General features: G+C 38.5%; 1 protein-coding gene across 15 annotated transcripts in view; it reads left to right on the top strand.

The window, feature by feature from the left end:
• The window catches only part of BDNF (brain derived neurotrophic factor), a 179,875-nt gene that overhangs the window by 72,247 nt on the left and 93,205 nt on the right, over positions 1-14,423 (top strand). Inside the window, exon 3 of one of the 15 annotated variants that reach the window (XM_055091448.1) lies at positions 12,130-14,404. The exons of the other annotated variants lie outside the window; for them this stretch is intronic. Within the exon in view, the coding sequence (XP_054947423.1) occupies positions 12,130-12,147 (18 nt within the window). The 3' untranslated portion in view covers positions 12,148-14,404. Of the gene's footprint in view, positions 1-12,129; positions 14,405-14,423 lie in introns of those variants that run through there. 15 annotated transcript variants of the gene reach the window in all.

Below are 14,423 nucleotides of genomic sequence, written 5' to 3'. Positions count from 1 at the left end.
CGCGCAGGCTTCCTCTAGTTGCGGCAAGCGGGGCCACTCTTGGTTGCGGTGCGCAGGCTTCTCATTGTGGTGGCTTCTCTTGTTGCAGAGCATGGGCTCTAGGCATGTGGGCTTCAGTAGTTGTGGCACATGGGCTCAGTAGTTTTGGCTCCCTGGCTCTAGAGCACAGGCTCAGTACTTGTAGCACACAGGCTTAGTTGCTCTGCGGCATGTGGGATCTTCCCGGACCAGGGCTCAAACCCGTGTCCCTTGCATTGGAAGGCGGATTCTTAATCACTGTGCCACCAGGGAAGTCCCGGGTTGTTTGTTTTTTGGTGTTGAGTTGTGTGAGCTGTTTGTATATTTTGGAAATTAAGCCCTTGTTGGTCTCATCATTTGCAAATATTTTCTCCCAGTCCGTAAGTTGTCTTTTTGTTTTGTTTATGGTTTCTTTTGCTTGCAAAAGCTTATAAGTTTGATGAGGTCTCATTTGTTTATTTTTACTTTTATTTCTATGGCTTTGGGAGACTGGCCTAAGAAAACATTGGTACAATTTATGGCAGAGAATGTTTTGCTTATGTTTTCTTCTAGGAGTTTTATGGTGTCATGTCTTATATTTAAGTCTTTAAGCCATTTTGAGTTTGTTTTTGGTATGGTGTGAGGGTATGTTCTAACTTTAGTGATTTACATGCAGCTGTCTAACTTTTCCAACACCACTTGCTGAAGAGACTATCCTTTCTCTATTGTATATTCTTGCCTCCTTTGTCAAAGATTAATTGACTGTAGGTGTGTGAGTTTATTTCTGGGCTTTCTATTCTGTCCCATTGACCCATATGTCTGTTTCTGTGCCATACCATGCTGTTTTGATGACTATAGCACATATGAAGATGTGCTCATATAAAACTTATAATCTTTTGTCTTATGTGTTAGGAGAGTTATGCCTCCAGCTTTGTTCTTTTTCCTGAGGATTGCTCTGACAATTCTGGGTCTATAAATTTTAGGATTATTTGTTCTAGTTCTGTGTAAAGTGTCATAGGTAATTTGACAGAGATTGCATTAAATCTGTAGATTGCTTTGGGTAGTGTGGCCATTTTAACATTATTTTAATTCTTCCAACCCAAGAACATGGTATATCTTTCTATTTCTTTGAATCTCTTCAATTTCCTTTATTAATGTTTTATAGTTCTCAGCATATAAGACTTGGTCAGGTTTATTCCTAAGTATTTTATTTTTTTAAGGTGATTTTAAAAGGGATCTTTTTTAACTTTCCCTTTCTGATATTTCATTGTTAGTGTAAAGAAATGCAACAGATTGCTGTATATTAGTCTTGTATCCTGCTACCTTCCTGAATTCGTTTATCAGTTCCAGTAGTTTTTTGTGTGAGTCTTTAGGGGTTTCTATATATAGTATCATGTCATCTGCATATAATGACAATTTTACCTCTTCCCTTCCAATTTGGTTACATTTTATTTCTTTTTCTTGTCTGATTGCTGTGGCTAGGACTTCCAGTACTGTGTTGAATAGAAGTGGTGAGAGTGGGCAACAGTCACTTCTTGACTCCTCTTTTACAAATCCAGAATCCCATTCATCCATCACAGCAAATAAAGCTCTGCTGTGAAATACAGTAGCCACTAGCCACATGCAGCTATTTAAATTTAAATTTAATTAAAAATTCAGTTTTTAGGGCTTCCCTGGTGGCACAGTGGTTGAAAGTCCACCTGCCGATGCAGGGGACACGGGTTCGTGCCCCAGTCTGGGAGGATCCCACATGCCGTGGAGCAGGTGGGCCCGTGAGCCATGGCCACTGAGCCTGCGCATCCAGAGCCTGTGCTCCACAATGGGAGAGGCCACAAGAGTGAGAGGCCCGCGTACCACAAAAAAAAAAAAAAAAAAAAAAAAAAAAAAAAAATTCAGTTTCTTAGTTGAGCTAGCCACATTTTGAGTACTCAATAGCCACACATGGCTAGTGCTACCATTTTGGACAGCGAAGATTTAGAATATTTCCATTGTTGTGAAAAGAATGGGGTCACTGATATCATTCCCACCCCCTCATTTTTTTCAAGTTAGAAGAGCAGCAAATGTCTCTATAGCCTTCATAGAAAGATATTGTAGGATCAATAAGAAAATACCTGAAATTAGTTTCTCCAAAATTCATTCTGAAACTCTGAAGACTCAGTTTAAATACTATAAGACTTTGACTAAGTAGGGTTTGAGATATTCAGAAAGAATGACTAAACTGAAAGCGTTTTGGAGTCTACTTAAGTGGTTAATTAGATTTTTGATATTTGATTAAAAAATAGCATTTTATTAGATCCCATGTGAAGCTAAGAGAATGGCCCAGTTTAATCTATATCTATATCCTACTGATTGGAAAAGCCTCACCATGATGAAGATGTACTCATGTAAAATTTATAATCTATTATCTTATGTGTTGTCCTTGAGAAAAAGACAGAACAGGACACAAAGTAGCAAATGAGAGTTTCTTCTTAAATGTGGTATGAAAGGAATTACTCACCTGTTAGGTGAATGAGATTATCAAGGACAGGAGAAAGGGATCCAGAGGCTGGAAGTAAAGTTACTTTCAAAGCTCTAGGGTTGGTAGTTTAGTCTATTTCCTGGAAGACTTCTAAATCTAATGAAATGATTTGGGTGCATTGTTTTTTCCATAGATAAAATGAATGTTAGATAAAGCAGTGCCTGTTAGCCAGTGATGTTTAGTTTTTTTTTTAAAAAAAGCACTACTATGGGGGAAAAGTACCCACCATTATTTATTCAACAAAGAATAAAGCATCCACTAGTATTAGTTACTGTCCTAGGCACTTGGATTATGTGAGGAGAAATAGACATTAAAGAGATAATCAAATGAATAATTGCAACTGAAACAAGTATCTTAAAGAAGAGTAAGGTGTCCTATAAAACCATGTAACAGGGGGACCAAACCTACTTTGGGGAGTCAGAGAAGGATTTCCTAAAGATATGACATTCAAGGAAACAGCCAAAGATGAGGAGGATTTATCCAGATCAAGAGGTGGGGAAAGAACATATTGGGGAGGAGGATATGTGTGTAGACTTTGTAAAATGAAACAGCATTAGGCATTTGTTGTGTGGCAGGGTGTAGCAAGCAAGAAATAGGAGGGTAATGTGAGGCTGAGAAATAGGTGGGCACCTACTCATGCAAGACCTTCTATTGCCATGATCAATGAATAGATTAATCAACAAATATGCATTTATATAAGCATTGTTATTGTTTGTATTTTAGTGAAGAGTTATAATACACAGTAAAAGACATAAGTATGCAGAAGTACATAGAATGGAATGCTACTTGATCACCCAGATCTATGAAAAGAAGGATTTCCAGATGGAAGGCAACAGTGTTTTCAAAGGTGTAGAGGAAAGAAGGAATACTGGAAATCATTTTCTGGAAATAGTTAAGGGGAAGGGCAAAAGAAAAAGTTAAATTGTAGATGAGGCCAGATTGTTGAAATTTTTAAATGACAGGATGAAGTGAATGAACCTTACCTGTTATGCAGCCGGGAACCATTGACGATTTCAAAGGGGAACTTTATTTAGGGGGATTTAGCAAGTGTTAGGGAATGGTTGGGGAGAGAAAATGCAAATGGATATCAGAGTTTGAATTGGATGTAGTGGCCAAAGGCAAGTTACATTACGTTCTTGATGTGAAGATGAAAACTTTAATGAGCAAAATTACTGAGTAGGTAAGTGAAATAAAGCTGTTGCAACAATGAAGTAAGGAAGGGTTGAATGTGTGTACTGGGGGAGCAAGAGGTTGAGGGGCTGTGGCTATGAAGGGCCAGCGTCTGGAAGCCAACGAGAATGAGATAGTGCGTTGCTGGTGGCCTCCCCATCCTCTATTTTCCTCTTCTTCCACCAAAGCATCTACATTTTCCTTTGGAGAGCTGCCCACACCTCAGCTTCAAGTTATCTCCAGCTCCTGGTTTTAGTAACTGTCTCAGGAATATACAGGTGACCCTTTATGAGCCAGTAAGAAACAGGGAGACATGTGCTGGGGCTTCCCTGGGAAAGAAGCTGGTTCCTTAGGAGCTATCACAGGTGATGGTCTTTCTCCCTCTTAAGAGAGTGGGATAAGGATGTGAAGCTTGGAATAGCTGCAGGCTTTTTATACAAGGGTGAGGAACCAGGGTGAGAATAACAGGCCTGTCACAGGGAGGAGAGCAGAGGCCATTGAATTACAGAGATGCAGGTCCAGTACCTGAAGACACTGAGAACATCTACACTCCAGGCATGTGAGCCAGTAAATTCCCTTTTTTTGGAATGGGCCTGTTTGTGCAGAGATTTCTGTAGCTTGATACCACCACAGTAAAGAAAATGATACAAAAGGCAGACAAAAATGAGTTCATTTTTAAAAACAGAAAGTTGATGAGAAATTATCACCAGGGAGAGTTAATTTTACAACTGTATGATAATATGAGAACTGACTTTATAATCAAAAGGATGGATTATAATCTGTATGTCGGGATGCAGTAGCACATGGAATTAAAAGCAAAGATCCCACTTACAGCCATGTGCTGCTGCTTATTTTTACCAGAATTGTGGCTTGCAATAAAGAACTGTGACTAAAAAATGAAATTCAAAAATGTAAAGAATATCCAAAAGTACCGGTAACTGTTATTAGCATGTAGGGGTCTATCTTTCCAGCCATTTTTGCACATACACAAATTTATTTTTATAAAACTGGGGTCCTAATGCATGCACTGTATTATACCCTGAGTTTTGCATATAACAATATGTAATAGACATATTTCTGTCCATAAATGAAGATTTACCTCATCTTCTCACTAGCAGTTTCACATACACGTGTTTAAAAAGAATATCCTCAGAGTAGTAAAGGGAAAGGATTTAAAGCCAATGCGCATGCTCATTGGGCATGCCTCTGCCCCTTACCTCGCAAATACTCCCTGGTTCCTCACTTCTCTTTTGCAGTTTAAATGAAATGATGACTCTGCATTCCTTAGTACGATGCCTAGCACAAGGTAACACTTGACAATGACAGTTACTATCATCATTTTTAATATTATTAATGTACTGTGTGCTGTAGGGGCCAAGATGAGGAGATATAGACGATATATATCAGATATAAATATAAAATTGAATTAGGCCCTATCTGTACACAAGAGAAACAAGTAAAGAAGAGAAGTGAAAAGAAATACCCCAAAATTATCATATTCCTTCATTACTAATTTGAAGGTCAAATAATTTTTACAGCATAATTGATATAAAACTTGACGAATGAGATTGTTAAGACAGCTGAACCCTTAAGGCCCCTAGTTAATTCCTTCCCACCTGCCACAAATTAAGATGAACAGAAACATAAGAGTGGAGTTTATGGTCTTTATGAAAAAGTGATTTTCTCTGTGTCCTTAGGCAGAATGCCTTCAATTGACACAGGCTCCATCTGCACTCCAGGCGAAACTGCACGTTCTTCTTTTTTTAAATGTGTGTTTTTAAAATACCATTTGGCATCCTCCCTACAAAGCTTAAAAATTAGCTTTTGGAAAAAAAAATCACCCAAAATGTTGCCTTGCGTGTAGAGGCAAGCAAATTGAATTCGTGTAAATGATCCTTAAGAAATATCTTTAAGTCTATTCCAACAACAGCATTTTTAAAAATACACATTGATTTGCTTTTAAAATTCTAGTCTCCTTATATTTTTCTTCCTCTTTTAGAAAAGACCTGAATTATGCAAGTATATCTTGCATTAAGAAACCTAGTAAATGAACATTTCTATTTGCATCATATAAAAATTAAGGAATCGTCATTTACTCTTCAAAATGATTTTTGAAAATAATTCAAAGTAAAATTCTCTTAAATAGAAAACTTGTCAAGGAAATTCAAAACAGAATTTAAATACAACTTTTCAGAAACTCATCTACTATGTATATAACACAACAATGAACATGAAAAAAATTGTTAATATATCCTCCATTATACTCTCAGCAGTATATGTATGTCTGTATATACTTTGGGCTAGAAAGAGATGGAGGTATCTCTAGCACATATTGCCCTGGTGATACAAGAAGTTGATCATATCCAATGCAGATTGGCAAATGGTAATAATAGAAGTCGTTTGTTCATCGGGCTGTAAGATCTTCCAAGACAGGGGCTATGTCTTAGTCATGTTTGTATTAGTGCTCTTTTCCCTATAGCATGTTGACTCTTTGCATTCTAAAACTGCCATCCTGTGAATTATTAAATAAATAATTGGGTTAACTGGATGACTTTAGAAAAAATAAAGCAGGTCCCTACCACACTCTTAAATATTTAAAAAATTAGTTCCACCTGGATCATAGATTCAAACACAAAAAATCATAGTCCTGAGAGACTAGGTCCTTGGAAACTCTTTCATGGTATAGAACACCTAAAACTTTGAATTAAATTGTTAAAATATATTTTAATGCATGGATGAGCTGTCAGGAAATTAAAGGGAATTTTCAAAATCCTTGAGTCTAGAATTGACAGTAAAAAGAGATAATCTAGTACTGAAATTTCTTATTCCTGGTAGCTCAAAGCCTTAGTTTTATTTGGCCCCATATGAGGTGAAAAGTTGGATGGGGACAAAGCAGAATGAGAAAGTAAAGCAGAAATTCTCAAATAAAGAAGGCATCCTATACCCCAAAGGTTGACATCCTATTAGATAATCAGTAAACTTGAAACAAGAAGAAACTGTTGGCCTGTCTCAGACTTGACTCTAAATGGAGCTGGGGGAGGGGAGGACACTTCACACCAAATTCCTAACCACAGGCTCCCACTTACATTAGTTTGGGGGATGAAATTACAGACATACCTTGGAGATATTGTGGGTTCAGTTCCAGACCACCACAATAAAGCAAATATTACAATAAAGAGAGTCACACAAATTTTTTAGTTTCCTAGTGCATATAAAAGTTACGTTTACGTTATACAGTAGTCTGTTAAATGTGCAATAGCATTATGTCTAAAAATGTACCTACTGTACCTTAATTTATTGCTAAAAAACGCTATCATCTGAGCCTTCAACAAGTCATAATCTTTTTGCAATAGTAACATCAAAGATCACAGATCACCAAGCAAATATAATAATAATGAAAACATTTGAGTTGTTGCAAGGATTACCAAAATTTGACACAGACACAAAGTGAGCAAATGCTGTAGGAAAAATGGCGCTGATAGACTTGCTTGACAAAGAGTTTCCACACACCTTCACTTTGTAAAACATGCAGTATCTGCTAAGTGCACGTAATGAAGTAAAGCGCAATAAAACAAGTTATGCTTGTAATGTTCTTATGCAATCCCCCCCAAAAAAACTCTAGTTGAAAACTTAGTTCAAAATAATAAAATGCAGTTATTGGACTACTTCATAAAGTTGTGTCTGGATAATGAGTGAGAGAATAATGATGGTATAAGAGGAAAATAAAATTATACACTATACACAAAATGTCCTCCTGATGGGTTGGTAACATGAGAAAAGCAAAATTTTAAAACGTTTAGTAAACAGTATAAAAAGAATGTATTTTTAAACTTGAGGTAGGGAAGGACTTCTTAAACAAGATACAAAATGTGCAAACCAAAAGGAGATTGATAAATTTGATCATTAAAATTAAGAACTTCTGTTCATCAAAAAATATCATAAAGAAAGGAAAATGACAACCCCTAAACAAAAATGATGATGAGCTTGGAAGGGAACCTTCCACCGACTACACCAGAGCTCTTTCTTCAGGTTAATATGGATCTGTTCACCTGTGTTTTTCAAGTAGGGACATTCATTTGGTTATAATACCACTATACTCACACCATCTTATCTAAAATATGGTCATTTAAGTTGCTATAAATACAGAATATCTGGATTTCCATGAAGCATTGTTCTGATCTTCTTTGCCAACATCCTTTAGGGAGTTCTTCCATTTGTTCATTGGACTGCTCATTCATTCATTTTGTCATTCATTTTAATTAGTAAACATCTATTAAGCATCTACTTTATACCTAGCACAGCACTAAGCCATGAACATTCTCAAGAGAACCAGACTGGATTTTAAAAATTAATTTATTCATTCATTCAACACCTATCTCTTGAGCAACTACAATATACCAGGCACTGTTCTAAGCACTGAGATATAGCGGGGGGGCAGGGGGGGATGGGGACAGGGCAGGGAATGGAAGAATTTCCTGTCCTTATGGAGTTTAGTGTCTAGTGATATCTACTAATATCACATGAACATTAATATCTAAAGTTCTCTATACCCACTCTTACCTACTCACCCAAGAATTTCAATCCTTTGTAAAACTCCCCCTCCCCCCAACCATCAATGCATTTCTGGCGGCTACCAAGAGGGTATCATTCATTCCATAATTCAGAGTCACTCACCACTGACCTTTGCTCTACAACTAAGTCAACCACCAAGTTGGAAGGCCTTAACTGGTCCAGGTTCTGGTAATGTTATTATTAGAAATATAAATTTATTTAATGTTAATAGCTATCATTTAGTACCTGGTGGGCACTAAGTCCCTAACATACATTGTTTAATTCTATAAGATAGTCTATGTAGTCTTTAACTTTGAAATGTATCGGTGTAGATAGTAGTGTGTGTGTGGGGGTGGTAATTAATTTCAATCTATAGCTTAGGGTAGCTAATTATCCTAATTAATGACCCTAATTAAAACCACTTTAGGGTGATTAATATTCAAAGGTCTCTAATGGGGAAAACACACTTCAAGAATGGCTTGTTAGCCTTTGAAAGACCCTATTAGAACCCCACATTCCAGAGGCAGTTACTACTAAACTACTTTAGTCCTTTAACTATCATGATCTGTAGTCAACACCAAAAGTTTATTAATTAGCATGACAGGTGTTAGAAATCATTTTTCATTGAAATGAGGTGAAATGAGGAGTGCTGCAGATGTTGCGCTGGCTAAAAGTATGATACAGACACTCTCTCTCCATTACTAAAATAGAATATAAAAATCTAGTCACCCAGTAGCCCAAGTGCTTCAAAAAGGAGCCCCTGGGTTTAGGATTCTGAAGAGTAGATAGTGTTACCTGGCTCCTACTAGAAATTTAAGCAGAATTCTACCTCTACAAAGTGTCAGAGTCACCTAAAGAGAATCACAGACAGCTGAGACTTTGGAACACCTACAGAATGGGTTCTATGACTGTTTCATGCCTACTTATCTGTGGCAGAATTTGGCCTGAGATTTGCTTTCATTGCAAAGTGGCCCCTGATAGAGAGATTTTGGAGGAGGAAACCCACAGCCCTCATCTACCTGTGACTATTACAGGCTCCTACTCTCTACCAGAAAGAACCTAATAATAATAATAATCCTTGGAGGATCCAATATTTGTGAGTAAGCAAGTAGGCTTAGTTCCATTTGCCACAGGTAGGTAGCATTATCCCATTTTAAAGAGGAGGAAACTAATAAGATTTGAGAGGTTAACTCACTTCATCAAGTTCTCAAAATTAGTAAGTAAGGGAACTGAGATTTGAGAGGCAGGTCTGTGTGATTCCACAACCCTCATAGCAACCCCTTAATTAACACTTACATAAATATGAAACTCTGCCTCACGTAATTGGGCATGTGGCCATCTGTTACACTCTCGCCTTTGGAGGCAGAGCTTGGCTTTCAGTCCATGGGTGAGTTGCATACACACCTGTTGTGAGGTTTACTATTCAAGAATACAGACTCATTCTAGTAAGCCTCTTGTCCTCATTACCACTCCCTTGACTTCGGCTTTCTCTGGCATATTTTTTGAGGGCATAGGTGGTTCTGGGCAGCAGACATGGAGGGCTTTTTTAGCTGTGTCTGCCTCAGGATGGAAGATGTGGAGCATCCTGAAATCCTACTACTTTCCTAAGGATTTCTCTGAAGGACACTGATAGGTATCCTGCAGAGAGAAAAATGTAAGAGGGGGACAAGCTGCTAATCTTATTAAAATAGTCCAATTGTTTGAACTCAGATGCTTGACGGCATAGGAATAGGCACTGATCAGTTTACAGCCATGTAATACAATCCACATAATGTCCTGCCTGAAAAAGAGACAGCTCCGACCCACCCTGATGGAAGCCCAGGCTAGAAGCTTTCCGGTGAAAGCAAGATGCCCAGGTCAGTGGACTCTAGGGCTTCATCCCTTCTGAGTAAGGTGGCTGGCTTCTCCCCACATTTTGATACTCTGTACATGTTTATAGTCATGCCAGGATGACATCACCTTTCTGTTAACTCTAGTGCTGCACAGCTGACTTATGTTTCACTCTCTACCCTTAAGCCTTTGAAGTCACCTGTACAAATGGTCCAAAAGCTCGCTGGATTATACCTGGTGTCAAGGGGAAGGATTTACTTTGGCATTAATAATAATAAAGCAATCATTTACTGAGTGCTTATTATAGGCCAAGTACTAAGGAAAATGCTTTACGTGCATTATTCTAGAAGAGATCACAACAGTCCTTTGCTGTGGGTATTATTATTATTACTATTAGTATTATTATCCTAATTTTACAAATAAGGAAACTGAGGCTCAGAACGTTTAAATGGCTTGTTGGAACAAGAAGTTAATCTGAGTCTGCTTGACACTTACCCCTTCTCTTAATCAGTATTCTTGTAGGCAATCAACCCATGGTATATGAGATGCTTTTTGATTTTGCTATTGCTCTGATTTAAGCCATCTCTTATGAAGAAATAAGTAGTGATCTACCTCAATATGGTAAAGAGAGCATAGTATTTGGAATCGGGGGACCTGGAATCATTCCTGGGTCTATTATTGGCAAGCCATCTAATCTTGAACAGATTAATTTCCCATAGTCTGGGTTTTTGTTGTTTGTTTGTTTTTGTCAGTAAGCTGGTAATGATACAACCATCATCCAGCTATTGTGTGAATCAAATCAAATAACAGCTCCATAATGATCAGCTCTCTCCCTTCCCCATAACAGTTAGCTTATTAGTAATTATGCTAGTATCTAGATAGATCTTCTATCTCCCAGGCCTCTATGCTTTCTTCTTGACTGGGGAATCTTTCGACTCTCTGGTTATTGTTAGTATTGCTGGGCTAATGTCTTTGGCTCTTGTCTAGTTTGGTATGTTGGAGAAGTCTTAGGCACACTGACAGCTGAAGCCTACTATTAAGTGAAGAAACAGGAGGAAAACTATTGTATAAAACACAGGCACAAGACACAATAAGCAGAGGCCATTTAGCACTGGGGCAAATACCTCAAGAGCTTCTGAAAGCATCCCTACTTAGCACACAGAACTAATTATGTTTATTCAAAAATGCAGATAATAGTGTAATATGTTTTAGAAAGCTATCCACTAAACATGTTCAAATTTTAAAATAAAAGGATTTACTGCTTAGTAAGCTACACCTGCTATCTGGCTACTCAACCATCCAGAAAAATCTTCAAAGCCTCCCTATCCATTTATCCAATAATTATTGAGGCACCGACCATCTGCCAGAGACTGATGTTGGTGCTAGCAATGTGATAGTGAACAAATTACACAAAAAGTCCTGCTTTTAGGAAGCTCACAGTCTTGTTGGGGGGTGGAGGGGAAAGAGGCAATGAATAGAGAGTGCTGATTACAAAAATCAAATAAGAAAAGACTCTATGAAGTACTGAGGTTGAAGATTAAAACTGTAGATAGGGTGGCCAGGGAAAGATTTACTAGGAGAGTGAATTTAAGTGAAGACATGGAAGATGTGAGAGAGCCAGTTCTTTCCATGTTTGGGTAGCATCATCCAAGGAAGAAGGAAAAAGGAATGTCTCAAGATGGGAGCATGTCTGGCTTGTTGAAGACCAGCAAGCCCAGGAGCAGAGCAAGAGAGGGGGATACATTAGAGTCGTAATGGGGCAGGGGAGATCGGGTAGGTCGGGCCTTGTAGGTCATACTAAGAACTTCGGCTTTTACTCTGCATTAGAAAATCTGAATTGATACATTTGCAAGATCTGTCTGGCTGCTTCTTGAGAATAGACTACCAAGGGGCAAGGGCAATAACAGAGAGACCAATGAGAAAGCTATTTCATTAATCCAGGCAAGAAATGATGAGGCTTGGACCAGAGTGGGGGTAATGGGAGTGGTGAGAAGGGGTTGGAAAAATACTTAAGTAAGTAAGTAAATAAATAAATATTGTTGTCCTTTTTTTGGAACTCATAGGTTTTGATGACAGATTAAATGTGTGGTCTGAGTGCAAGAGATTAGTCAAGAATGACACCTAAGTGTTTTGCCAAAGCAATGGAAGGATGATGGAATGACGTCAAGACAAATCCCAAGCTCGGTCATGTGGGAGAGAGTGCCCTTCACAATCTCCTTCTGCTGTGCTCCCACCGTGTTCCTTCTTGGGTTCTGATCCATTTTCCATTCTCTGAACTCATCAATGCTCCCTCTTGCCTACAGGCCCCGACACATGCTGTTCCTTTTTCCTCTAACACTTCTTACTCCCCGCAATTCCCTGAAAGAGGGGACTCATCCTCACCATACGATTGGTAGTGTTCAAAGAATAAACGATTGAATCAGTACCTTAATATTCTGGGTAACTGAGGTTTGTCCCTAGGATACTATGATGCTGGAAAGAAGTTTGGTCAAGGCTGAGAGGGAAGACAGGAGTTGAAGGCTTTCAAGGATATGGGTGCCACTGTCTCTGAAGGGTCTGGGTGAATGGGGGTGGAATAAAGACTGGAGTGCTTTATTCAGACCCCCTATCAGGGTCAAGGTGCTCATCCCTCAGCTACTGGGAATACTGGCTGAGTCTCTGACTGGAAATTGTCTCAGCCACAGGGTACTTTATCAGCCAAGGTGATACTCTCTCATAGGGAGCAGCCTGTGTCCAATGACAGCTGATGTGAGGGTACAATGACTGGCTTCCTTGATTCCATTTGGGATAATCTGAGGGGCCTTCCTGGCAGCAGAGCTCCCCATAGGATGACTGAGGCTTGAGTTGGGACCACCTTGTTGATCAGCTTTCCCCTCTGCCCCATCCTACCTTCCTCATTTCCTTACAAGAGCATGTCCTAATAAACCTTCTCCATGCAACTTCCCATCTCATTCTGTTTCCATTGAACTCGATCTAGTACAGGAGACATCTTTCTAAAGGACAGCTCCATGGTAGACTTTAGCAGGGAGGATCCCTCTGTGTATCTTAGGGGCTCAGGGAGCCATGGCAGGAGGTGAGATAGCTGTGAGGCCAAGGCCCTAAAAATTGGAAAGGTTCATTAGTGAAATGATGCAGTACAATTTCATAGAAGATTATTCTCTCTGGAGGCTAACAGATGGCTCTGCAGCCAAATTCGGGACTCTTAATTCAACAGAGAGATTCTGCTGATGTCACCAGTGCTTGAGCTGTGTGTTCTAGTGTGGGCTTTTTAAGGGTTTTGGTTGTCTTTTTTTTTTTTTTTTTTCCTTTCACAAACAGCCATAGAACCTCGAGAGTTAATTCAGCCTTGTAGTCACTCCAAGGCCATCTGTTGTTCAAATTAAAATACATATTTTTAACTTTAACCTTTCAATCTCTGAAGTTTTAAACCTTTGCAATAGAAACAGTCACTTTGCAACAGCTTTTCAGCTTCCTGATTCAGTGACATCAATGAAAGGGTAATGTCAGTTTTGAGGACGTCAGTAAGGAACGTTGGCAGGGCTGACATCAGTAGGGGGACATAGAGAATTTACCAGGCTATTTTCTGTTCTTGCATGACACGGTAACGTGCTCTGCTCTCGTTAGCTGGAGTTCATCGAAACTCTGAATAGATTTCATGAAGGATAGTTTAGGAATTCACATTTATTCTGAGATATTCATAAATAAAGAAGGATCTAGAAAAAACACTGCAGAATTTGGCTCCTTTGTTAGTTCTATTAATCTGTCGGCATATTCTAGGGTAGACGCCAGAATAAAATATAACTGAAATGTTAATTTCTTTGTGAATGATTTTTGTTCTCATCTAAAAAGTCATGCATGTTTATTGTAGAAAATATGGAAAATGCAGAAAACTACAAAGATACTCATAATCCTGCTGTCTAGAGATACATGCTTTTAATGTCTTGGTGTATTACATTTGTATTTTAAACGGTTAGTTTAAATACCTCCTGAATGCAGAGATGAGGGGGTCATTATGACCTGTGATGTGTTGTCCTTGATATTTGAAGATGCTATTGCTAATCCCTGACTAAAGGGGGCATATGTCTTGAATCTATTTTATCTTATTTCTTCCAAATACTGTATCTACCAAAATTCATGATCTTTTTGTGCCATCCCATCCACCTTATCTGTGACACATGAATAAATTTGCTAAAACTATTTGAAACTACACAAATTAAAATGGTATATTACCATTCTCTGTTCAACTGAATTCAACAACCCTTTTTACTTATGATAGGTACTATGTATTCTGTGCTGTGCTGGGTGAAGTGTAAGGATGGGGTGGGATAGAGAGATACAAATGTAAAGACCACACAGT

Source organism: Physeter macrocephalus, chromosome 16, assembly GCF_002837175.3.
Source record: "Physeter macrocephalus isolate SW-GA chromosome 16, ASM283717v5, whole genome shotgun sequence".
Classification (NCBI taxonomy): domain Eukaryota; kingdom Metazoa; phylum Chordata; class Mammalia; order Artiodactyla; family Physeteridae; genus Physeter; species Physeter macrocephalus.
The sequence above is the reverse complement of the archived record's forward strand: the minus strand, read 5'-3'. Positions and strand labels throughout refer to the sequence as shown.